Genomic DNA, 27,409 nt, shown 5'->3' with positions numbered 1-27,409 from the left:
CCTCTTTTCCATCTCTCTTCACTTTTCCGTCATGACTGCCACTGCTGTATTGGCCTCTTCCATTCTACAGGCCCAAGGCACGTGTTAATGCCCTTCCTTCCCTATATTTTTTCCTATGCATAAATTATTCAATTTCTTGGTTTTATTTTTATTTCTTTACATTAATTACATTAATTAATTTTGCAATTTTTCTATTTTTTCTCCTTTTTACTTCCCAGTATTTTGGTTTGAATACAATTTAAGATGGCTATAAATACATGTCTGCTTATTCCTTCAATGTGATTCTGTATTATTTATGTTTAATTTTATTTTTTGCTTTACAGCGTTGTGCATTGTACTGCTTCACGACTGCATGGTTGACTGAACTGCTTGGCTCTGAAGCATGCCTTGTATTTCCCTATTCGATCTCGCTCTCCCAATGCTTCTCAACTTTCTCTTCTCATTGGTTCCCTGCATGCCCTGCTCTCCGCTCGGCCCTTAGCCCCTCCCTCGTGCAGGGTTAGTTTCCCAACACAGCCCGTGGCTGTATGGACACCCAAGGGCTGGCCTTCTTCGTCGGCCAGCCCACCCCTCGGCCTGTCATCACCCCCTACCCTCCGCCTACTCCATCTGCCACAACACCATTTCCATCTCCAGCCCCACCCCTGATTGCGTGTGTTGGACGATCGCCGTCCTCCCACGCTCTCAGGGGACACTAGGCATTATGGGTACTGTAGGCGCTTGCGGTGGCTATTGCGCAGGCGCACGGGCCGCTTTTTGTCCGCTCCCAATTGGCTGAATCCGTTCGCCAATCAGGTGAGGGGCTTTAAATAGGTGAGTCACTCGTCCGTAATTGCGGACATACCGGGATGCTGCACAAGCTGTATTGACTGCAAAGGTAAATCTGCTCTTTGGGTGATCATACCACTGATAGAAAGCTGTGATAATATATCACAGCATTTATCCCACTACCATCTTGCTTAATTGAGGCTCTTTATTTATATTTATTAGGCTCTTGCACCACACTTGATGCGGACACCATATGCATCCACTCAAGCTAGTGTTTTATTTTGAAGCGATCATGCTGTTTTTGCTTGTAGCCCAGCCTGATCATTTACTCAGCAGGTATGATTTTCTAGTTAACCTCAGTATTTTGTTACATATCATAAAACATTCTCATTATTAGCAATTTATATCTTTCTTTTTAATTTTGTCTAGCGCAGTCTATCCATACAACTTACCAGTTGCTTTGATTGATCAATTAGCATTGATCCTCCCAGCGTCCCGGGTTTCTTATTAGTATACCTTGTTTTTGGTGAGTATTGAGGACTCTTTTGTCCCTTCTCCATTTATTATAGTTAATTGAGCTCTTCAGCCTTATATATGTTTATTTCCACAGCTACTTTCAAGGTTTTTTATCAAGCCCCCTGCAGTCACATTAAGGCAGTGAAGAACACCCCCACCTTGGAGGTGGTCCATCCGGCCCCTTGGGGTTCAGTGGGTATGTTGTGTTGATCCTTGATTGATGTTAATTCCATCCTTGTTGGGCTCCACTGGCTGGGTGACCTTGCATTTGTCTAGTCTCCCTGCATCCGTGTTAGTAGCCTGCACAACGCTGTTTTTCATTATAATCAATATATTTTGCTATACTAATATGAGATTTTCTTTTTATAGAATTACAACCTGTTATATCCCCTGAGGAAGCCAATGTATTTACGAAACTAGTAGGGACTATTTGGTTGATTCTCCCCATCCACTGGTTGTAAACACCTGCCTATGCTCCACTATGTAACTTATATTTTGTATGAAATATACCCCCTTTTTTTAATGATATTTGTAATAAACTGAATTTTAGTATTTGTATTGTTGTATTTTTGGCACCGCAATGTCTCATAGGACTTGTAGTTTCAAAATAGCTTGAGGGCCCAGATTGCCTACCCCTGCTCTAGAGAACACACATGGGATGCCAAGGTTAAATAATTCTCTGCTAGAAGCAGAGAATAAGCATAGATTTTGGTCAGGTCACCTGTGCTGTGTATAGTATAAACACTATTACCCAGAATGGATGGAGTTAAGTTCTCACGTGCTAGTGAATGTGACAGTTCTACTCTCAGCTCCAGGGAAAGGTCCTGGCTTGCTCTTCGCAGCTATTGGTTTTGTAAACAAGATACATTACAGTCAAGGGATTTCTTAAATTCCCAAAAGCCAAATGACTTATCTTTATTTATTTTCTGTCACAAATAGAGACTCAGGAACAGAAGTGATTTAAACCTGGCCCACCTTCCCAGATGGTGCCCATACGATTTAATCAATATTTACGGCATCATGCAGGTTACAGAGATAGACTTCTGCTCACCCCATACCTTGCCTTCATCTCAACAGCCTAGAGACAATCTCAATGTAATCTGTATGAATTTACACAAACGATGCATCCCACATGTATACCATCACAGCATACAATAAATGGCCTTTTGGGATAATTAGGCTAAATTGTTTAGCCTAATTATCCATATATCTACGTATGATTTTTGTTGATTAGATTTAAAATTATATTTAGCAGCACTAGTCTCCATCTTTTATACACAAGATGTCTATGAGGAGTATGCTAGGCTGTTTGCAAGGCAAAAAATAGCACCACAAAATAAAGAAATAAAAAAAAAAAAAAAAACTGCTTAAGCCATGCCCTGCACGTCTGACCTCTCCATATTTACGGGCCTTGCCATTTGTTGCTTCCTTGAGAATTCTGACAGCAGTATGAAAAGGCAAAAGCAGAACATTATAAAAGAGTTGACAAGAAAGCTTTCTTTATGTGGAACCAAGTCTGCTGCACTTACCATTTTATTTGGGTACCTTAAAACCACTGGCTGGACTGGCACAGCAGGAATAAATGCACCTAGAAAAACAGAAAGCGACTATATCATCAATGATATCCTGTAATATACACATTGTGCGGTTAAGGGTCCATACAAACAAATGCATTTTTTTCATGTACTTTCAATATACTGTACCGTGGTGAGGTTCTGATGTGTTTTCTATGCATTCTGTATGTGTTTTCCCTTAATGTGAAATTTCATTCAAATGCTCATAAAATGCATATATAGCTCATTCTTCAAACTATTATAGAACATTTTTTTTAAAACTCACAGAATGAAAATGCAGCAATGAGAATGGTCAATTACTATACTAGCAGATCTCATCATGCATTTAATTAGAAGTTTGTCAAGCAATTAAAAGGAACACCAATGTAATTTTGAATTTAGTCTGGCAAGGTCAGTGTGTCAAATTTTATGTTTTTTTTTATTATCGTTATATTTGACTCCATTGAAACAGCAAATCTTCCCCAACTTTCAGTGTCTGCAACACGGTGATATCTATAGCATAGGTTTTAGCCAGAACTTTTACTTTAAAATGTTAAAAATGAGAACAGGTTCTGTTTATTAAACTTCATAAAGGAGCAGTGGCGCCCAAACCCCCCCCCCCCGCCCATCCATGCACCCGGCCCCCTGATCTACATACAGGGCACCGGATCATGGATTCCAAAGGGGGGGAGTGTTTTTTTTTTTGAAGCACGTGATTAGAGCCAGCCTTTTGGACACCTAGGAGGAAGAGGGAAGAGCCGCACAGTGGGAGCCGTCAGAACACCGCCGTGATGGAGAGAGGACACAGGAGCCGCTGCCTGCCGCCTGCCACCTAGATGGGGTAAGTAGAGCAGAGAGCAAAAGAGGGGGGGGGGTGTTGTTTGCCTCCCCCCAAAGAAAAAAAAAAGCCAGCTGCCACTGATAAAGGTAGTATAGGGAAATTACCATTTTCTTAATGTTGTCTTATATAACTATATGCAGACTCTCGCGTTGTCCTGCACAGTATTGTTGCTAAAGGCAATAAACAATCATCAATTTTTGTTCTTGTTGTTTTGATCAGAGTAAGTCGGGGTTTGACCTGCAATGGGTTAAAGTGGTTCTAGAGGTAGAAGTTTTTTTTTATCGTTATGCATCACAATAAAAAACCTTCAGTGTGCAGCAATCCCCCCCCCACAGCTTTTTGCTGTGGGGGCACTCAGCAGGAGGGAGGGGACAGGAGCACCGAAGAGGGACACAAGAAGAGGAGGATCGGGGCTGCTCCGTGCAAAACCACTGCACAGAGCAGGTAAGTATAGGCATTGTTTTTTTAATAACAGACATTAGTATCACTTTAATACTATTCATATAGTGCAAGAAACACTAGGAGGCTGGTTATGTCAAAGCCATACAAGAAAACTGCCACAATTTCCATTCCCTGTTCTGTGCATCAACAGTTACTTGTTTGTGCTCCTTACACACAGAGGCTCTCCCGCTGTCGTCTGCAGAGCTTGGCAGTTACTCTGACACCCACTGCGCTCTGGGATGCACTAACAGCATCTCTGGCTGTCAAGATGACACAAGCAGAGCCAGTGAATATGTGTATTGCTCGGGGAATTTAAAACATTGCTTATGGAAATTTTTAAGTACCATAGTTTGTCGCCATTTCACGAGTGTGCGCAATTTTAAAGCGTGACATGTTAGGGATCTATTTACTCAGTGTAACATCATCTTTCATATTATACAAAACATTGGGATATTATATATATATATATATATATATATATATATATATATATATATATATATATATATATATATATATATATATACACACACACACATACACACACACATTCATACACACATACATATATACACATATACAAATATATACATACACACACATTTTTTTCTTTTCATTTAAATGTATCTTTTCCAAAAAAAAAAAAATAGCATTTTCTGCGCAAATACCGTGTGACATAGAAAATTGTAACCATTGACATTTTATTCCCTAGGATCTCTGCTAAAACAAAATATATATATATTTGGGGGTTATAAGAAATTTTCTAGCAAAAAATATTGATTTCAACTTGTAAACAAAAAGTGTCAGAAAAGGCCCGGTCTTCAAGTGGAAACAGTATACAGTGATGCACGATGCCAAGCATGCTAAAATTTTCAGTTTACATAACATTTTCAATTTACATTTTCAACTAATATAACATCTAAAATTAATCTTGTACTGTATCAATTTTATTATCATGGGTCATTGCATTTTACAATGTCTTAATAAATAAGCCAGGATCTAAACTCACTTAAATACTCTATAAAACACATTAAAAAATATAGGTCACAGCAAGTACCATGCGGTATCACCTTCATGCCAAGATATTTGATTTTATAAAGAGGATTACATTTATCATGACTCAGGACTCGTGTACGCCAAAGCTCGGCTTATCTACTCAGCATTTCCTACTCTAGGGATGCAAATGATACAATTACTATATGCACTTTGGATTGGATACGCTTTCGTTTATAACAAGAGGAAATACAGTGAGGGAAAAAAGTATTTGATCCCCTGCTGATTTTGTACATTTGCCCACTGACAAAGAAATGATCAGTCTACAATTTTAATGGTCGGTTTATTTTAAGAGTGAGAGACAGAACAACAACAAAAATATCCAGATAAACACATTTCAAAAAAATTATAAATTCATTTGCATTTTAATGAGTGAAATAAGTATTTGATCCCCTATCAATCAGCAAGATTTCTGTCTCCCAAGTGTCTTCTATACAGGTAATGAGCTGAGATTAGGAGCACTCTCCTAAAGGAAGTGCTCCTAATCTCAGCTTGCTACCTATATAAAAGACACCTGTCCACAGAAGCAGTCAACCAGATTCCAATCTCTCCACCATGGCCAAGACCAAAGAGCTGTCCAAGGATGTCAGGAACAAGATCGTAGACCCACACAAGACTGGAATGGGCTACAAGACCAGCACTAAGCAGCTTGGTGAGAGGGTGACAACAGTTGGTGCGATTATTTGCAAATGGAAGAAACACAAAATAACTGTCAATCTCCCTCGGTCCGGAGCTCCATGCAAGATCTCACCTCATGGAGTTTCAATGATCATGAGAATGGTGAGGAATCAGCCCAGAACTACATGGGAGAATCTTGTCAATGATCTCAAGGCAGCTGGGACCATAGACACCAAGAAAGCAATTGGTAACACACTATGCTGTGACGGACTGAAATCCTGCAGCACCCACAAGGCTCAAGAAGGCAAATGTACAGGCCTGTGTGAAGCTTGCTAATAAACATCTGAATGATTCAGAGGAGAACTGGGTGAAAGTATTGTGGTCAGATCACATCAAGCTTTTTGGCATCAACTCAACTCACCTTGTTTGGAGGAGGACGAATACTGCCTATGACCCCAAGAACACCATCCCCACCATCAAACATGGAGGTGCAAACCTAATGCTTTGGGGGGTGTTTTTTTGCTATGGGGCCAGGACAACTTCACCGCATCAAAGGGATGATGGACGGGGCTATGTACAGTCAAATCTTGGGTGAAAACCTCCTTCCCTCAACCAGGGCATTGAAAATGGGTCGTGGATTGGTATTCCAGCATGACAATGACCCAAAACACACAGCCAAGGCAACAAAGGACTGGCTCAAGAAGAAGCACATCAAGGACCTGGAGTGGCCTAGCCAGTCTCTAGACTTTAATCTCACAAAAAATATGTGGAGGGAGCTGAAGGTTTGACTTAACAAACCTCAGCCTCGAAACCTTAATGACTTGGAGAGGTTCTGCAAAGAGGTGTGAGACAAAATCCCTCCTGAGATGTGTGCAAACCTGGTGGCCAACTACAAGAAACGTCTGACCTCTGTGATTTCCAACAAGGCAAGTACTAAGTCATGTTTTGCGAAGGGGTCAAATACTTATTTCACTCAATAAAATGCAAATCAATTTATAACTTTTCTGAAATGTGTTTTTCTGGATATTTTTGTTATTCTGTCTCTCACTGGTAAAAAAAACCTACCATTAAAATTATAGACTGATCATTTCTTTGTCAGTGGGAAAACTTACAAAATCCGCAGGGGATCAAACACTTTTTTCCCTCACTGTATATTACAAATGGAGGTAGAAATACCGTATTTATCGGAGTATAACACGCACTTTTTTCCCCTTAAAATCAGGGGAAAATCGTGGGTGCGTGTTATACGCCGATCCCCGCTAATTGTGAGCTATCGGCGACGATCGCCGCCGACATTCACATAGCGAGTAGTTTTCAATATGGCGCCGCGGAGTTCGGAGGGACTCGGTGGAGTTCGGAGGGACTCGGCGGAGCTGAACGAGCGCCGCCGAAATTACAGAGCCGAGATACACATAGTCGAGTGTATTCGGCTCTTTCCAGCGCCGCTCACAGTCACGCCCAGTCCCGCCATTGGACCTGTGTTATGTCCATCATAGGGCGGTACTGGGCGGGACTGTGAGCGGCGCCGGAAAGAGCCGAGTACACTCGACTAGGTGTATCTCGGCGGCATTCGTTCAGTTCCGCCGGCACCGAGTCCCTCCGAACTCTGCGGCGTCATATTTAAAACTACATGCAGCTATGTGTATGGCGGTAGCGGTAGGCATGGACACTGGGGGAAAGGCTGCACTGACCACTGGGGCAAAGCTGCACTGGGGCAAGGCTGCACTGGGGCAAAGCTGCACTGACAAGACAGCACTGGGGCAAAGCTGCACTGACAAGGCTGCACTGGGGCAAAGCTGCACTGACAAGGCTGCACTGGGGCAAAGCTGCACTGACAAGGCTGCACTGGGGCAAAGCTGCACTGACAAGGCTGCACTGGGGCAAAGCTGCACTGACAAGGCTGCACTGGGGCAAAGCTGCACTGACAAGGCTGCACTGGGGCAAAGCTGCACTGACAAGGCTGCACTGGGGCAAAGCTGCACTGACAAGGCTGCACTGGGGCAAAGCTGCACTGACAAGGCTGCACTGGGGCAAAGCTGCACTGACAAGGCTGCACTGGGGCAAAGCTGCACTGACAAGGCTGCACTGGGGCAAAGCTGCACTGACAAGGCTGCACTGGGGCAAAGCTGCACTGACAAGGCTGCACTGGGGCAAAGCTGCACTGACAAGGCTGCACTGGGGCAAAGCTGCACTGACAAGGCTGCACTGGGGCAAAGCTGCACTGACAAGGCTGCACTGGGGCAAAGCTGCACTGACAAGGCTGCACTGGGGCAAAGCTGCACTGACAAGGCTGCACTGACACTGAAAAGGCTGCAATGACACTAAACAAGGCTGCAGATGAACACTGATGAGGCTGCATTGATGGGCATTTTAATGTAAGTTTCTTTTCCTTAAACTTCCCTCCTAAAAGTTTTTTTCCTTAAAATTCTCTCCTAAACTTGGGGTGCGTGTTATACGCTGATAAATACGGTAAGTATCTCTTTTGGGGGGGGGGGGGGGAATAAACATAATCTTAAGGGTGAAAACACAATTATATAGCAAATATACATGTTCTAAACTTGTTCATCATTCTTTATATTTGCATATTTTCGATGAGGTTTGTGAGTGTGAGTGTAATATATAAGAACAAAGAGCAGAATACGATATAAATATATGACACCATTTATCCTGTGATATGCTTATTAAAGTGGATGTAAAATCAAAATGTATTTTTTTTTTAGTTCCATATAGCGTAGGAAAGGTTTGGACCCTCTACCAAATATATATTGTGGTTTGTTGCAGAGAAAATGCATCCACTATCTGTCCTGGTGATCAATGTGACCAAAACTGAAAGTAAGAGGAAATCCTAAGATTTAGAGTGGCCATGAAAGCAAAAGATGAGTGGAAATGCTCCAGTGGGAATTAAAATGTTCTGGTGATAACTAAGATCTGGGAATTTACGTACTTTGAGATTTGCTACCACTTTCTGTAGCATCTCTAACACTGGGAGTGTCGAAAGGCAGCAGAAAAAAAAATGGGTTTTACAGTTCCATATTTCATCCAGAGCTTTGGCTATACATACATTTAAATAGTTTTTTTTTGCATCCTTATAGGACTAGCCCTGTATCACAGGGAATAACAGTAGAAAATAAACTGCCAAGACAATCCAAACATATATTTATTGAAAGATTAGTGTAGGCCATGTAATGAGCTTTGGATATGTAGCTATTCTTTGTTTCAGAAAAATAACCAAACTAGTAGGCACAAATATATTTATTCTGCCAAAAAACAATCTATAGGAAGACGTATGGAACAGATTTAGAAAGAAAAGCAGAAAAAATCCTACTCTAACTCCTGAAACATGAATAAAAGGCTATATCTAATGTGGAGGGTACAACTTGCAGTTATTAAAATTTCGAGCAGCCATAGTGATGTCACCCACACCTCCTGAAAGCCTCAGAAGCCAGGGCAGAGGAATGTTTTTATTCCACAAAGCTTTATTTTTCAAAGGGGTTTAAGTTATATGAATTTTGGGGTAGATGTAGGCAAAGTAAAATGTTTGATTTAATTAATGAAATGTAAAACTAAACCATAACTTTTATCTCAGTAGTAATAATAAATTGTTGCTACACACTTTCACTTAAAGAATACTTTGGATACCTCTGCATGAGTTTCAATGCCCTCAATATTACTACACAATACTGTATAAAAGCTAAACACAAATGGTGATGAAACATCAGCATTATGTACGTCCATGTGTGCAAAATTGTGTCCAGAATAAGTCCTCATTTATAGACTGACAGGGTAAACATTAATGTAATACTGTACAAATATCAGATGCACTTAACAGGACAAAAATGGATAAACCAGAATAAACAAGTGATGAGCTGGCATAAGATGAATGATGCTTTTGTGATTTCAGCAGTGACAGAATATCTGCCTAGAGAAGAGGCAAAAATATGTCATACACTCAGACATAAAATATTAATTTCCTACCAGGTTTGAAGGTAATGAGACACGATCTATTGGTACAGGTTCCTTCTGGGAAGATCATTACCTGTAAACAAGAGAAAAAAAAGCTATTTATCAGAAGAAAAGATAAACTAAGCTACTGTTCATTTTAAATACAATGTTACCTAGAAAGCAAAAAAAAAAAAAAAAAAAAAATTTATATATATATATATATATATATATATATATATATATATATATATATATATATATATATATATATATATATATATATATTTTTGTTCTCTCTCCTCTCCATCTTTTATACATATTATATAGATATCTAGATAGATAGATAGATAGATAGATAGATAGATAGATAGATAGAGTAAACAAGTGATATTGCGCTAAGTGCATAAAAAGTAAATAAATTATGATAATGGCACAGATGATCCATGACTGGCAGCAGCTCTCACAACAATGTACACTTCATAACAAAAATTAAAATCAAAACATGTAGCCCTGTCAAACCATGCCCTTAATTATTAAAGTGCAAAAAAACCCCAAAAATGAATAGTCCAAGTGTCCCAATTCCACATCCATAAGGTGAACTCAAAACGTGTGTTGATCCAATGCTCAATTTGTGAAGACACCCGGTGCTCCCCACAGGTTAGATAGGGTAAGTATATCTGCTTACCAGATTTTTAGACCCTCCAGGGTCTATATGCGCATTAGTGAGCTTTCACCACTCACTATGAGCTCAACTGCATCCACTACCCTGCCTGCTTAATTGGATTCCACAGATGTATACCCACAGTTATCACCAGTCAAAGAAACTTCAGAGTCCGGTCACACATTCATCATATGAAAGAGGAAGATAAACTCATTGCGCAACATTCATTGAAAAAAACAAGGAAAATGGGGCGCCTCCGAGTATGTATCAATAAACATTTATTATAAAAAATAATATCCACTCACATGGAAGATAGCATACCTGCATTCAGGCATGTCTCTGGATGAGAGGAGAGGGACTGCAAGCTTCAGCATGTCCAAAAACGGCTGGCGAATCCACATAGGATGATGTGGGATGGTGGGGCACAGCGGTTCTTCTCCTTGGCACACAGAACTGAGATGTAATGGTATGTAGAAGCATCCAGGCATGTGTGGGTTCCAGTGGAGGGGGAAGGAGGATGCCGGGTCCTGTCACAAACAGTGCCGTGATGTTGTCAGTCTCCTCTGGTAGTACGGCCGTGGAGAGAGAACCAGAAAGAGGCTTGGCACGCACAGCAAAGCGTGGCGCGGAGCCGTAACGTCACCAATGCAACATTCTTTAACCACTTTCCGCCTGCCCACCATCAAACGACAGCTGGGCGGTGCGGCTCTCGTTCTAGGTGGATGTCATATGACGGCCACCCAGAACGACGACTCTTGCACACCCCCGGGGAGGCACGCAGCGCGGCTATAGCGGTCACGCCGTGTTGCTAGGACATGGCGTGACCCCGATCTGTGTAAAGAGATGCGGCCCTTTAACCATGTGGTCAGCTGTGTCCAATCACAGCCGGTCATACGGTAATCGGTGCTCCTCGCCTCACATTGACAGAGTGTGAGGAGTGGAAAACCAATCAGCGGCATCTCCTCATCACAGGGGACAGCTAGGTATGTAATCAGGGCACTCATCATCAGTGCCCTGATTACAATTAAGTGCCCACCAGTGCCAGCAATGACTGCCCACAAGTGCCAGCAATCATTGCCAACCAGTGCCCACAAGTGCCACAATCAGTGCCCACAAGTGCCAGCAATCAGTGGCCATTAATGATGCCAGTCAGTGCTGGCTATCAGTGCAGCCCATCAACGCTTATCAATGCCCATCAGTGCCACCCATTAATGCCGCCCACCAGTGCCACATATCAGTGCCCATAAGTGCGGCATATTCGTGCCTCCTCATCAGTGCCCATAAGTGCCACCTCATCAGTGCCCCTCGTTGCAGCCTAACAGTGCCCATCAGTGAAGGAGAAAAATTACTTATTTACAAAATTTATCGACAGAAACTAACAAAACTTTGAGAAAAAAAAAAAAAAGTTGGTCTCCTATTTTTTTCTAAAAACAAAAAACAAAAAAAAAAAAAAAAATAAACCCAGGAGTGATTAACCACTTGACAACTGGGCACTTAAACCCCCCTCCTGCTCAGACCAATTTTCAGCTTTCAGCGCTCTCACAGTTTGAATGACAATTACTCAGTCATGTAATACTGTACCCAAATTATTTTTTTGTCCTTTTTTTCATACAAATATAGCTTTCTTTTGGTGGTATTTGATCACCTCTGGGTTTTTATTTTTTGCGCTATAAATGAAAAAAAGACCGACAATTTTGAAAAAAAACACATTTTTCTTTGTTTCTGTGATAAAATTTTGCGAATTATTAATTTTTCTTCATAAATTTTGGCCACAATTTATACTGCTACATATATTTGGTAAAAATAACCCAAATTAGTGGATATTATTTGGTCTTTGTGAAAGTTATAGAGTCTACAAGCTATGGTGCAAATCATAAAAAATTGATCACACCTGATCGTACCTGATCATTTCCTGCGACCCGAACAAGTCAGGAAAGTACAAATACCCCCCAAATTACCCCTTTTTTGAAAGTAGACATTCCAAGGTATTTAGTAAGATGCATGGTGAGGTTTTTGATGTTGTCATTTTTTCCCACAATTCTTTGCAAAATTAAGTTTTTGGGTTTTTTTCCCACAAAATTGTCATTGTAATAGGTTATTTCTCTCACATGGCATGTGTATACCACAAATAACACCCCAAAATACATTCTGCTATTCCTCCTGAGTATTATGATACCACATGAGTGGGACTTTTTCACAGCCTAGCCACATAGAGGGGCCCAACATGCAGGGAGCACCATCACGTGTTCTAGGAGCATAAATTACACATCTAACTTGTTGACTACCTATTACACTTTTGAAGGTCCTGGAGCACCAGGACAGTGACGTGGCACTGATACGTGGCACTGATGTGGCACTGATGACAGATGGCACTAATATGTGGCACTGATGACACGTGGCACTGATGACACGTGGCACTGATGACACGTGGCACTAATACGTGGTACTGATGACAGATGGCACTGATGACACGTGGCACTAATACGTGGTACTGATGACAGATGGCACTGATGACAGATGGCACTAATACGTGGTACTGATGACAGATGGCACTAATACATGGCACTGATGAGAGATGGAGCTGATACGTGGCACTGATGACAGATGGCACTGATGACACGTGGCACAGATGACAGATTGCACTAATATGTGGCACTGATGACAGATGGCACTGATGACACGTGGCACAGATGACAGATTGCACTAATATGTGGCACTGATGACAGATGGCACTGACAGATGGCAGTGGGGACAGATGGCACTGACAGATGGCAGTGGGGTACTATGTTCACTTTTTTTCTGTTTTTTTTTTTTCTCTGACACTCACGCTGCAGCCGTTAGCTCTCCCTCCTCACACGCTGTCTCTGTGTGTTTACATATGAGATCATCTCACATTGGAAGATCCGATCACGCTGTAAACGGCCGCTGTGATTGGCCATTTACAGCGATCTGTGACTGGCTGTGTCCAAGGGACACGGCCGTTACAGTATTTCCCCGATGCGCGCATCGTAGAAGTAAACAGGAGGACGTCCAGGGACGCATTCCCGGCAATTGGCGTCCGCGCTGTAGCAGTCTTCCGGCTATAGCGCAGGCGCAAAGTGGTTAAATACCACCAAAAGAAAGCTCTATTTGTGTGAAGAACATGATAACAATTTTATATGTTACAGTGTGGCATGACTGCGCAATTGTCATTCAAACTGTGACAGTGCTGAAAGCTGAAAAATGGCCTGGGCAGGAAGGGGGTGTAAATGCCCTGTATTGAGGTGGTTAAAAGCACACAGGAGTTTATTAAAAGTTGTATTTACAACAAAAACGATAAAATTAGGCTCAAAATGGAAACATTCCCTTGCCTGAAAAACAAATGTTTCCATTTTGAGCCTAATTTTATTGTTTTTGTTGCAAGAACAACTATTAAAAAAACTCCGGAGTGCTTTTAAAGAATGTTGCGCAATGAGTTTATCTTCCTCTTTCATATGATGAATGTGTGACCGGACTCTGAAGTTTCCTTGACTGATAATAACTGTGGGTATACATCTGTGGAATCCAATTAAGCAGGCTGGGTAGTGGATGCGGTTGAGGCCATAGTGAGGGGTGAAAGCTCACTAATGCGCATATAGACCCTGGAGGGTCTAAAAATCTTACCCTATTTATCCTGTGGGGAGCACCAGGTGTCTTCACAAATTGAGCATTGGATCAGCACACGTTTTGAGTTCACCTTATGGATGTGAAATTGGGAAACTTGGACTATTAACAATTTTTGTTTTTTCCTTTTTTAATTTTTTTCACGTTTTCATCTTTATTGCATTATATTCAATTTTTTTTTTTGCACTTTAATCATTAACCGCTTCAAGCCCCGGAAGATTTTACCCCCTTCCTGACCAGAGAACTTTTTTCGATTCTGCACTGCGTCACTTTAACTGAAAATTGCGCGGTCGTGCAACGTTGCTCCCAAACAAAATTGACATCCTTTTTTCCCCACAAATAGAGCTTTCTTTTGGTGGTATCTGATCACCTCTGCGATTTTTTATTTTTTGCGCTATAAACAAAATAAGAGCGACAATTTTGAAAAAAAACATTTTTTTTTTTACATTTTGCTATAATAAATATCCGCCAAAAATATATAAAAAAACATTTTTTTTTCCTCAGTTTAGGCCGATACGTATTCTTCTACATATTTTTGGTAAAAAAAAAAATCATTGGTTTGCGCAAAAGTTATAGCGTTTACAAAATAGGGGATAGTTTTATGGCATTTTTATTGATATATTTTTTTTTTTTTACTAGTAATGGCGGCGATCAGTGATTTTTATCGTGACTGCGACATTATGGCGGACACATCGGACATTTTTGACACATTTTTGGGACCATTGTCATTTATACAGCAATCAATGCTATAAAAATGCATTGATTACTGTGTAAATGACACTGGCAGTGAAGGGGTTAACTACTAGGGGGCGGGGAGGGGTTAAGTCAGTACTAGGGAGTGTTTCTAACTGAAGGGGAGATGGGCTAGCTGTAACACGTCACTGATCTCTGCTCCCGATGACAGGGAGCAGAGATCAGTGACACTGTCACTAGGCAGAACGGGGAGATGCTGTTTACATCAGCATCTCCCCGTTCGTCCTCTCCATGAGGCGATCGCGGGTATCCCCGAGGCGATAGAGTCCGCGGGACCCGCAAACCGACTCACGGAGCTCCCGGCCGGCGTGCGCTGCCGGTGATGCATGCGTTGGCACGGCGGCAAATTCAAAAGGGACATACCTGTATACCCATTTGCCCAGCCATGCCATTCTGCCGAAGTACATCGGCGTGCGCTGGCCCGTGAAGTGTTTGAGGGCATGGTTTGACGCTACATGGTTTGATTTTAAATTATACATACATATATATATATATATACATACACATACATATACACACACACACATACACACACACACACACACATATACACACACACACACACACGTGCATCTCAAAAAAATTGAATATCATCAAAAAGTTCATTTATTTCAGTAATTCGATTTAAAAAGGGAGACTCATATTATATAGATTCATTACAAACAGAGAGATTTATTTCAAGCATTTCATATGGTCTTTCAGTGGCGATATCTGAATGATGCTTGTAGCTACAGGCATCATTCAGATATCAATCCTTTCTGCCGTCAATTCCCTTCACTGTAATAACAATCATAACGGCTTGATCATTCTTACAGGGAATGGGAGGGGACACTCCACCCCCCCACCCCACTCCGGTGCTTCTCCTGGGTTAGCTGTACGATCGGTGAATCGGAGAAGGAATCCACCACCAGCGGAAGTTAGCCATAGAGATTTCTGAGGGACAGATGTAAACAAAGCCAGGGACTCGGCAGGAAAGGCTGGGATTGTGAATTTTTTTTTTTATCTCAGACCCACATCTCTCCATAAGGAGGACCTGTTACGCACCATTCCTATTACAGGGGATGGTAACATTCCTTGTAATGGGAACAAAAGTGTAAAAATAAAAAAATTAAAATAAACAATAAAAAAAAAAAACAAATAAAATAAAAAGTTCCCCCGTCCCCACGAGCTCGCACACAGAAGCAAACGCATACGTAGGTCACGCTCGCATATGTAAACAACGTTGAAACCACACATGCGAGATTTGTAAGTACTGAAGTTTGGTGCCATACCACAATTATGCACAATTTTAAAGCGTGACATGTGAGGTATCTATTTACTCGGTGTATCTGTCACTTTATACAAAAAAATTAGGCTAACTTTACTGTTTTGTTTTTATTCGTGAAAGGGTTTTTTTTTCCCCTGAAAAAAAAGTGTTTGAAAATTTGCTGCACAATTACCGTGTGACAAATAAAATTGCAACACCGCCATGTTATTCCCCAGGGTCTCTGCTAAAAAAAAAACTATATATAATATTTGGGGATTCTGAGTAATTTTCCAGCAAAAAAATATGATTTTTACATGTAGGAAAGGAGTGCTAGTTAAAACCCAAAATTCAGTATCTCAGAAAATTTGAATATTGTGAAAAAGTTCAATATTGTAGACTCATGGTGTCACACTCTAATCAGCCAATTAAAGTGGGAGTAAATTTCCATGCATAATTTCTACCTATAAGTAAGCCTATAATAAGGCTTACCTATAGGTACTGTAAATATCACCTAAATGTGCACCGTTTAGGAGATATTTACTGTACATGCTGCTGGCTACGTCACCAGCGCATGCACTCTGAAGAAACGGCCGCCCAGGCCATTCCCTTTAGAGTCCTGTGCCATAAATGGCAGATTTCACACGCATGCGCGGGAGTGACGTCATCATGGTTTCGGACAGTCACACAGCCAAAGTCCGCGAACCCGGAAGGAAGATGGAAGCCTTGTCAGCAGTGACAGCTCGCTGCTGGAAGGGCTTCGTTGTAAGGTAGTTTTCACATAATGTGCAAGGCACACTACCACCTTATGGCTCCAAAAAAAAAAAAAGAAAAACACAAAGAAGTTTACTAATGCTTTAACTCAAAACACCTGTAAAGGTTTCCTGAGCCTTTAAATCAGGGATCTCAAACTGGCGGCCCTCCAGCTGTTGCGAAACTACAAGTCCCATCATGCCTCTGCCTGTGGGAGTCATGCTTGTAACTGTCAGCCTTCAAATGCCTCATGGGACTAGTTTCACAACAGCTGAAGGGGCCACCAGTTTGAGACCCATGCTTTAAATGGTCTCAGTCTGTTTCAGCAGGTTACACAATCATGGGGAAGACTTCTGACTTGACAGTTGTCCAGGCTAAGTCACAAAAGGTCATTGCTAAAGAAGCTGGCTGTTCACGGAGTAGAGGTCGACCGATATATCGGCAGATTTTTGGCATTTTTTAATTCATCGGCCAATTGTGCTGCAAATTAGGCCGATTAACTTATGCACTAGCTGGTTCACACAGGAGCAATCAGACTTGTGGGGCGACTTCAGTGCGGCTTGCAAGTGACTTCTGTAACATAAGTCAATGCCTGTTGGACTTGAGTCTCTCCTATCTGGGCAGCCTGCCAAGTCTGAACATGGCTGATAAAAGAAGCAAAGAAATACAATGTTTCTACTTATCAAAGGAATGAACTCTGGTGTGTAGCAGATCTCAGTTTAACCATTTAAAGACTAAATCTTTTCTGACATGTGTTGCTTACAAGTAAAAATCCAGTATTTTCTGCTAGAAAATCACTTAGAATCCCCAAACATTATATATATATATATATATATATATATATATATATATATATATATATATATATATATATATATTTATATATTTTGCAGAGAACCTAAAGAATAAAATGGCGGTTGTTGCAATATTTCATGTCACACGGTATTTGCGCAGCGGTCTTTCAAACGCAATTTTTTTGGAAAAAATATACTTTAAATGAATTTAAAAAAAACTAAATAGTAAAATTAGCCCATTTTTTTTTGATTACCTGGTTTTGTGCATTTAATATTTAGGATACATAGTTTTTTTTAATATAAATTATACATACAAAGTGCACCGATTGGAGGCTTGTTGTGTTTAATGTTTCATTTAAGAAATTTTTTCTGTATCACTTTTTATTACTTAAGGGGGGGGGGGGGGGGGAATAAATCGGCCTAACATATTGGTCCAAAAAAAAAATAAATAATAATAATAATGGCATCATATAATCGGCTGCCGCGATTTCTAAATATCAGCATTGGGCAGAGAAAAACCCATATCGGTCGACCTCTATCACAGAGTGCTGTATCCAAGCATATTAGTGGAAGAAAAAAAAAAAAGTGTGGTAGAAAAAGTTGCACAAGCAACAGGGATAACCACATCCTTGAGAGGATTGTGAAGCCAAGAATAATTCAAGAATTTGGGGGAGACTCACAAGGAGTGGACTATGGCTGGTGTCAGTGCTTCAAGAGCCACCACACACAGACCTATCCAGGACATGGGCTACAACTTTTGCCTAGCCACTCCTGAACCAGAGGCAATGTAAGAAGTGTCTTACCTAAGTGAAGTAAAAAAAAAAAAAAAGACTGGTTTGTTGCACAGTGGTCCAAAGTCTTTTTTGAAAGTAAATTTTGCTTTTTATTTGGAAATCAGGGTCCCAGAGTCTGGAGGAAGAGGCACAGAATCTAAGTTGCATGAGATCCAGTGTGAAGTTTCCACAGTCTGATGATTTGGGGAGCCATGTCACCTGCTGGTGTTAGTCCACTGTGTTTTATCAAGCCTAAAGTCAGCGCAGCCTTCTACCATGAAAATTTTTAGAGCACTTCATGCTTCCTTCTGCTGACCAACTTTATGGAGATGCGCATTTAATTTTTCAGCAGGACTTGGCACCTGCCCACACTCCCAAAAGTACCAATACCTGGTTTAATGATCATGGTATCATTGTGCTTGATTGGTCAGCAAACTCGCCTGATCTAAACCCCATGGAGAATCTGTGGAGTGTTGTCAAGAGGAAGATAAGACACCAGACGCAACAATGCAGACAAGCTAAAAAGCCGATATCAAAGCAACCTGGGCTTCCATAACACCTCAGCAGTGCCACAGGTTGATCACCTCCATGCAACGCCACACCGAGGCAGCAATTCATGCAAAAGGAGCCCCGACCCAAGTATTGAGTGCATACTATACTGTACATGGACATACTTTTCAGTACGCCAGCATTGCTGTATTAAAAATCCTTTTTTATTGGTCTTATGTAATGGTCTAATTTTATGAAAGTAAGCCATAATTATCAAAATTAAAAGAAAGAAATGCTTGAAATATATCACTCTGTGTGTAACGAATCTATATAATTTATGAGTTCCATTTTTTTAATTGAATTACTGAAATAAAATTAACTTTTTGAGATGCACACATACACATAAAATACATATATATACACATATATATACACATATATATATATATATATATATATATATATATATACACACATATATAATACACAGATGGTTACTCCAAACACTTTGTAATTTTTTGTACATTTAAAATTAGACAAACTCCAGGGATTTGCTAAATGTACAGTTGAATACATGCATGTGAACTGTAATTCTGTATAGCCAGCCACGTGATCCAGAAACCACTGATGGGAGTCCAAACAATGATGGCATGGCAGCACACTTGAGAGGTTTCCCCATATTTCTATTTGTGTGTTTAGAAACAGCAATATGCAAAATAAAGCTACATTCACTTTATGCTAGTGAATGCATTGGATTTAACAGTGTTTTTGTTTGACTAGAGTTCAACTTCAACCTCCCTGGCAGTATGATTATTTCATATTTTTGATGCTGAAAGCGGTACCATTATTTTGCATGGAAATTTGGCGTTTTATATTGTAGGCCTGTAATTCTTAGGAATAACTCACTTAACTCTGTCCAAACAAGAGTTTAGTAGACATCCCGGGTATGATAAATTTTGAAACACGAAATCATAAATTATAATATAATAAATAACTATAAATAATTATACCAAATAATAATATAATAATAATAAAATTATTTAATAATGTAATCAAATCAAAAACACTGAAATTTGCTCAGTTGCAGAATTGTCGCTGTCATTACTTTTCAGTATTTGATGACGGATCTCCCCACAAATCACTATCGCTCAATTCTGCAAGTGATTCTAATTTATTATCGCAGTTTTCTAGCTGGTCTAAAACCACTTTTGATGTAAATGGACGGTTTTGGTTGCTATGGATGATCTCCAGTTTCCAGGCAGAAAGAAGAATTTTTATAATATAAAACTGCATGCAGGCCACTGGAGAAACCACAAGGGACAAAGGGGATGTGTAATTATTTAATACAGTAATGTAATTTGTAAGATTACAGTGTACTGTATGTATTCAATTTTTGAATTTGGCGCCATTCTCTGTCCCCGAGCGTCACAACGCTCGCAGGGAACGGAGCTCGGCTCCGTGATGATTTGAGCGGAAGACGAGCCGCTCACACTGCGGGGAGACATCGCAGGATCCAGGGGACAACGTAAGTAAGCTCTTCCTGGATCCTGCGATGCGATCCCGAGTCTGGCTTGAGGTTACCGCTTTTGGTTCTGAAATTCCACCCCGAGCCAGACTCAGGAATACCGCCAGGGAGGTTAAAGTGATAGAAAAAGGCTCATGTAAAAATAAATAAATAAAAATAACAAACATGTTATACTTGCCTCCTCTGTGCAGTTGGTTTTGCACAGAGCAGCCCAGATCCTCCTCTTCTCAGGTCCCCCTTTGCTGCTCCTAGCCCCTCTCTCCTTTGAGTGCCCCTCAGCCAGCAGCTTCCTACCTTCTGCCTTTACAACTCATTTAGCTTTACATACATCTTTTTTGTCATCTAGAGGTTAAAAAGTCTTCTTTAAAGTGGAGGTCTGCCCACCACTGCAAATATTAAAAGCCAGAAGCTACACATACTACAGCTGCTAACTTTTTTTTTTCAAAATGTTTTTATTGACTTTCCAAAAAGATTTAAGATACAGACAATGGAGAACGACCGTCTCCCGAACACATTGCTGTTTTACAAATTATTTTATAGCATCATAATGCAAATGTATAAACAAAAACTGAACATTTAGCAAAACTGGCATTTTCTTCAGCCATGTTAACCAATATTAGAAATGCACCGAATGGGTTTTTTGGTGCCGAAACCGAAAATGAAAAATACACTAGGCCGAAAACCGAAACCGAAAGTGACTGTTTTTAAAAAATATTTTTATAAAGGAGATGGTCAGAGACTGCAGACATATCACAGGAGATGGTCAGAGACTGCAGACATATTACAGGAGATGTCAGAGACTGCAGACATGCTACAGGAGACGGTCAGAGACTGCAGACATGCTACAGGAGACGGTCAGAGACTGCAGACATGCTACAGGAGACGGTCAGAGACTGCAGACATGCTACAGGAGACGGTCAGAGACTGCAGACATGCTACAGGAGACGGTCAGAGACTGCAGACATGCTACAGGAGACGGTCAGAGACTGCAGACATGCTACAGGAGACGGTCAGAGACTGCAGACATGCTACAGGAGACGGTCAGAGACTGCAGACATGCTACAGGAGACGGTCAGAGACTGCAGACATGCTACAGGAGACGGTCAGAGACTGCAGACATGCTACAGGAGACGGTCAGAGACTGCAGACATACTACAGGAGACGGTCAGAGACTGCGGACATGGTACAGGAGACGGTCAGAGACTTCAGACATGGTACAGGAGACGGTCAGAGACTGCAGACATGGTACAGGAGATGGTCAGAGACTGCAGACATGGTACAGGAGACGGTCAGAGACGGCGGACATGGTACAGGAGACTGTCAGAGACTGCCAACATGGTACAGGAGATGGTCAGAGACTGCGAACATAGTACAGGAGATGGTCAGAGACTGTGGACATGCTACAGGAGATCAATGCAGCCTCACCATCATATGCAGCCTGCCAGTGCCCATCATTTGCAGCCTACCAGTGCCCATCATTTGCAGCCTACCAGTGCCCGTCATGCAGCCTGCCTGTGCCTCACCAGTGCATATAAACATACACATATAAAAACACACACACACAAAGTGCACACACATATATAAACATACACACATATATAAAGCACACATGCACACAAACATATATAGACAGCCTTTTTAAACATTGGCAGCTGCAGCTCTGTACCTTCAATCTCCATGCCGGGTACTGCACTCACTGCTAGACACCTCTCCCTTACTTTCACTTTCAGAGTAAACAGCGTGACCGAGCTCCTGCACAGCCGATTTACACATTGGCTGAGGATCCATATGCAGCTACCAGTCGGGGAGAGGGGGACATTACACGGGGACCCCACGGGCCACCTGTACCATGGGCAGGGAGGGGAGGAGGAGAGAGTAAGGACAGGCGCTCCAGAACGACACCCCTGTGATGGGCGGCACCAGGGATGGGGCCCCGCCACATTTTCGGCGCCATTATCGGTGTGAATTCTCTTTCGGCAAATTGCCGAAAAGGTCATTTTCGGCCGATATGTTTAGGTGGTCGAAATTTCGGTGCATCCCTAACTAATATAGTAGTAATAATAAAAAACAATCTGTAAAGTATACAGAAAAAAAAAGAAAGCAAACGAAAGATTTTGCTTGAAATGTGGTAGGTTTTGCACCAAGTTTTTTGGTGTGTTGCTAGATTTGGCTGAGTTACAGTCCTAGGGGGTCATAGGGGTAAACACTCATCATGTTAGGATGTTTTTTGCTTATCCTAAGGCTTAGGGTCTCTCTTTATTTTTGGAGAAAAATTCTCAGGTTTACCAGTATGTAGTAAATCGGCTGAGTTTGCCTTCAAGAGCCAAGGTTTTCTCGTATGTGTAGAAATCATCAACTAGTCTCAGTACTTCATCTATGGATGTGGAATCTGTGGATTTCCACTTTTGTGCTATTACTAACCTTGCAGCATTGAGTATGTGCAACACTATTGTGCGACAGGAGGGAGGTTATACATCTAATTTTATGCTTAGTAAAGCCTGTTCAGCTCGTGTAGTTTATTGAGAACTCCCGTGACTTCTGCTATCAGTCTCGCAAATGGTTGCCCAAAAGCTGCGGAGGGAGGCACAAAACCAAAACATGTGAGCCAGGTTGCCTACTTGCCCACATAACCTCCAGCATAAGTTAGATGTGTTATACATAAATTTTGCTAGTGTGTACGATGTTTTGTACCATCTTAAGTGTATTTTTGGGCTAATTCTCTAAAGTTCAAATATTTGGTATAAATGTAATTGAATTTTATCGCTTGAAGCCATTGGTCTTGAGTTATGGTTACCTTTAAGTCTGTCTCCCATTTGTGTAACTGTTTTGGAGTTTCAAAATGCAGCTTGCTTTGCAGCAGGTTATAGATTACAGTTATGCCTTTTTTAGGGAGGGAAGTAGGATACCATAAGGAACATATAGACTCTGGGATTGATATGTGTTGTGTTTTGATGCTAGATATGATGCTAGTAATTCTGGCATACGTTATAAATTCTTTAGCAGGTAAGGAGTTTTTAGAAACCAAAGCGGAGTTCCATGCGTTTTTTTCGTTTATTAAAAGTCAGCAGCTACATAAAGTGTAGCTGTTGACTATTAATAAACAGACACTTGCCTGTCCCACGGTCCAGCAATGTGGGCATCCGGAGCTTCGCTCCTCTCCCCCGGTGCCGTCACAGCAACTGTGGACACCCGGCCGTGACAGCTTTCGCGCATGTGTGGGACACACTGCGCTCTGCTAGTGGCCTGGCAATCTTCTGGGACCTGTGACGTGTTCCAGAAGATTGCAGAGAGGGAGGGGTAGAGGAAGAGTCGCCTAGGGGACCAAGAACAGGAAGTGGGACAGGAAGTCTCACTCTAAACCAGGTACCCCCCCAAAAAAAATGATTTTGGGTGCAACTCCGCTTTAATTCTAAAAAAAGGTTTTATATGTTCTTGTTGTATTAGATCAGATATGTCTTTAAGGCCTTACAGTGTAATAATTTTAAGTCTGGAGTTAAGAACGAGAGTGCAGAAAAAAGGTATTGGCCCATTTTTATTTCTAACGTGAATATCTTTTTTTTGGGTAAAGTATTCATGTAGGGTGGCAACTATAGTTGGGTGATGATTGTATTGCATTTGCTTAGCAAGTGATGTAGAGAATAACAGATCTGTGAGGTCGCCTTGCTCTACAAGGGCTTGTTCTGCTGCATGCCAATGTTTCTGTTTAGAGACATTGAACCAGAATTTAAGCTGGTCCAGAATGGCTGCTATATGATAATCTTTGATGTCTGGAACTCCCATACCCCCTACTTTGCTGTGTTTGATAGGGATGTCATGTGAGCATCTGGCTTTTTTCCCCTTCCCAAATAAATCGGGATAGGGAATGTTGCATAATTTTTGTAGAATGAGGATGGGATTTGGATTGGAAGTGCTCTAAAATAGTATAGCAGTTTAGGGAGTAGCAGCATTTTGTATGCCGCTAACCTACCTGACCATGATAAGTAGAATTTTTTAAGTCTATTCATTTCTTGAACAAATATGTTCAATAGAGGTTCAAAATTAGTTTTATACATTTGTGATAGTCGGTTTGTCAGTGTGAGGCCAGATAGTTAATAGAACCTTTTGCCCATGTGTATGGCAGGGAATTCTGAATTAGAGTTTTCATCCCAGAATCCACTGCTATGCTTAATTTAGATGCATTTATCTTATAATACGATAACGCAATAAACATTTCTAGCACATCATGAACTGCTTTGAGGGAGATAGCCAGATTGGACTGAGACAAAAATACATCATCCGCAAATAGTGTTATGGTGTGTACCTCTTTACCTAAATGTATACCTTCAATTTGGGGATTAGTTCTGATCTTTTCGGCCAATGGCTCCATTAAAAGGGCTGCAGCTGCTAACCTTTAATAATAAGACACTTACCTGTCCTGGAGTCCAGCAATGTTGGATCGGCAGCTGATGTTTCCATCAGCTGTCGGGTGTTGTTGCCGCCATAGCCAGTAAGGGAACTTGGTAGTGAAGCATTACAGCTTCACGCTGGGTCCCTACTGCGCATGCGCGGGGCACCCTCTGCGCTCTGCTACTGGCCCGGCGGCAGAGGAAGGAGGAGGGAGCCGAGCGGTGACGTCAACGGCTGCGACTCCCGGAAGTGGTGCTCCCCCCCGAAAGGTGACAAATGTGGCACCGGAGGGGGGCGGACAAATGAGCGGAAAATACACTTTTGGGTGGAACTCCGCTTTAATCTACGGTCAATGCAAAAGATATGGTCTAAGCTGGTAAATAGACTATATGGCAAAATAAAATTTCTTGCTGCACAAGTAGCCAGTACTCAGCATGCCCTATAGGTCAAAGTACCTTGAAACACTTAGGGGGGGATTTGCTAAACTTGATACACAAAGAATCTGGAGCAGCTGTGAATAGTAACCAACCAGCTTCCAACTTCAACTTGTTTAATTAATTTTTGACAATAAGGGTACTTGAACACTGCTCTGCAGCAAAATCGTGGTAAAAACGCATAGGCATTTTTTACGCACTTTTGCTGTGTTTCAGATGCATTTGCTGTGCGTTTCTGGGCTGCCTGCACATGTGAAAAATGGACATGTGACTCAAAAACGCACCAAAAACGCTAAATTGCGCTGCGTTTTTCACGATTTCCATTAATTTCAATGGGAAGCTGGGTTTTTAGTGTGGTTTTCAAAACCGCACCAAAGATGCAGCATGCAGGACTTTTCAAAACACACTGCAAAGCAGTGGTGTGAAAAATCCCATAGGATTTAAAGGGAAACATTTTTCTTGGAAGAAAAAAAATGCAGGAAAAATGTATCAGTGTGAAACGGCCCTAAAACCTGGTTATTATGCACAGCTACAGTAGATTCTGTTTGCACCAGTTTTAGCAAATCACACTCTAAATGTTCCTGCAATTTTGACATGCTCATAAGATAGATACAGTATATAAATAAATGTTCTTCTGAGACATGTCAGGTGCTCTCAGAAAACAAGGGAAACCACAGGACAGATAAATCAAAGCGGGAAATAAGAAAATGCACTTTATACTTCTGCAATGATTTAGTGAAAATGGCAACACTTTTTTATCACTACATATACTTAAAACTACAAAACAGGTCACTTTTCTATCTTTAATGGTATTAAGTGCAGAGAAGTAAATACCGAATATGATTGGCAATACCTCCTCTATTTCACAAATTCAGGTTTGTGTTTTTCTTCTCTTATGTGGACTGAGCTTTATTCCATAATCATGTGATAAGATACAAGTGCTTTAATCCACAGCCACAATTATGTCACATTACCAATGGTGTTATCCTTGCATGAATGTGTCTTTTAATTAAAACCTTTTATCGCGGTGCATCTCTTTGGTAGTGGTGTAATTTAATTAATCTTAGTCCCCATGGACAAACGTGTGTAAATGGATTTGTGTACATTTACACCTCCCTACCTCCAGGTCCTTTCTGGCCCAAAATAAACAGAAGAGGACTGCATACTTTTCCATTTTTGCTGAGCGGATTGCAGGTTGGCTGATGTAAATGGACAGCGGAGTCTATTTACACCCAGGTGCCTACAGAGCTCAACGCGGTCTGCCTGTGTCCACTCTACATAAGCTGTGATAGCCATACTGCTTGGATTTTGCAGCCAAATGGTGCTAGCACCAGCTTTATATTTGTTGCATGCTCCCATTAAAAGAGAAGTATGGATTTGTGTTTATTAAAGAATAATACTTTCCTAGGTGGATGCAGTGTCGATCTGATGTTGCATCTTTCCCCCACCAGCTCTAAGGCTGAGAACCAATCAGCAGATTGTTCGGTTCTCAGAGCTCCATGAGCAGAGAGCTGGTGATTGTCAGTCAGCAGCTCTCTTCTCTACCCCTCACCCCCGCCCCCCCCCCCCCCCACTCATGCTCACTGGAGCTCTGACTGGGGAGGGGGCGGGAGTGGCCGGCTCAGGCTCCCAGTGGCTTGCTGAGAGGCTGAGCTGAGTGCTGGTCCAAGCATGTGGGTGGATCCCAACCATATGGTCGCAAACTTTCCAGAGCCTGGACCGGCTCTGACATCAGCTGACAGCGGGCTTCAGCCTGCTGTCTACTGAAAACGGGTCACAGTAGTTCAGAATGGTTTGAACTCATGTGATCCACAGGAGAAGTACAGCCAAACGAGCTTTGGCTGTACTTATCCTTTACCACAGCATAACCTAAAATATTTAAAATTGCTGGTGAAGCTCTCCTAGAATTGTAATGTTTAGGAAGGGACTATGGAGTAAATGTTTAAAATAAAGATGGCTATAGATGGTGCAATTTACCCATGGTTGCAGGAAAGAAAAATTTCCCTATCAACACAGTCAGTGTTGATGGGGGAATCCCTCCCATGGAGCCATTGTGTTCTCCCGGTGGGGAGCCACTAGAAATAATCGCATGTAAAATCCAACAAGCTAGTTGTGCCCAAGCTGTGCCGGTAGCTCTTCATTATCAGCTGTAAATTAGATTTGAACACTGTCTGTCCTAACAAGGGGTTAACAATAACAATAGAAGCTGTCCACCTGCATTGTA

At 41.5% G+C, this 27,409-nt stretch overlaps 1 protein-coding gene across 2 annotated transcripts in view; it reads right to left on the bottom strand.

Annotated features, from left to right (window-relative positions):
• The window catches only part of LPCAT1 (lysophosphatidylcholine acyltransferase 1), a 277,273-nt gene that overhangs the window by 88,252 nt on the left and 161,612 nt on the right, over positions 1-27,409 (bottom strand). For both annotated transcript variants that reach the window (XM_073630841.1, XM_073630842.1), the window contains exons 5-6: positions 9,766-9,826; positions 2,814-2,872 (exon numbers count right to left, since the gene is read on the bottom strand). In XM_073630841.1, the coding sequence (XP_073486942.1) occupies positions 2,814-2,872; positions 9,766-9,826 (120 nt within the window). The remainder of the gene's footprint in view (positions 1-2,813; positions 2,873-9,765; positions 9,827-27,409) is intronic.

This window comes from Aquarana catesbeiana, linkage group LG05, assembly GCF_042186555.1.
Source record: "Aquarana catesbeiana isolate 2022-GZ linkage group LG05, ASM4218655v1, whole genome shotgun sequence".
Classification (NCBI taxonomy): Eukaryota; Metazoa; Chordata; class Amphibia; order Anura; family Ranidae; genus Aquarana; species Aquarana catesbeiana.
Note: the sequence above shows the minus strand (reverse complement) of the source record. Positions and strands in the feature narration are given on the sequence as shown.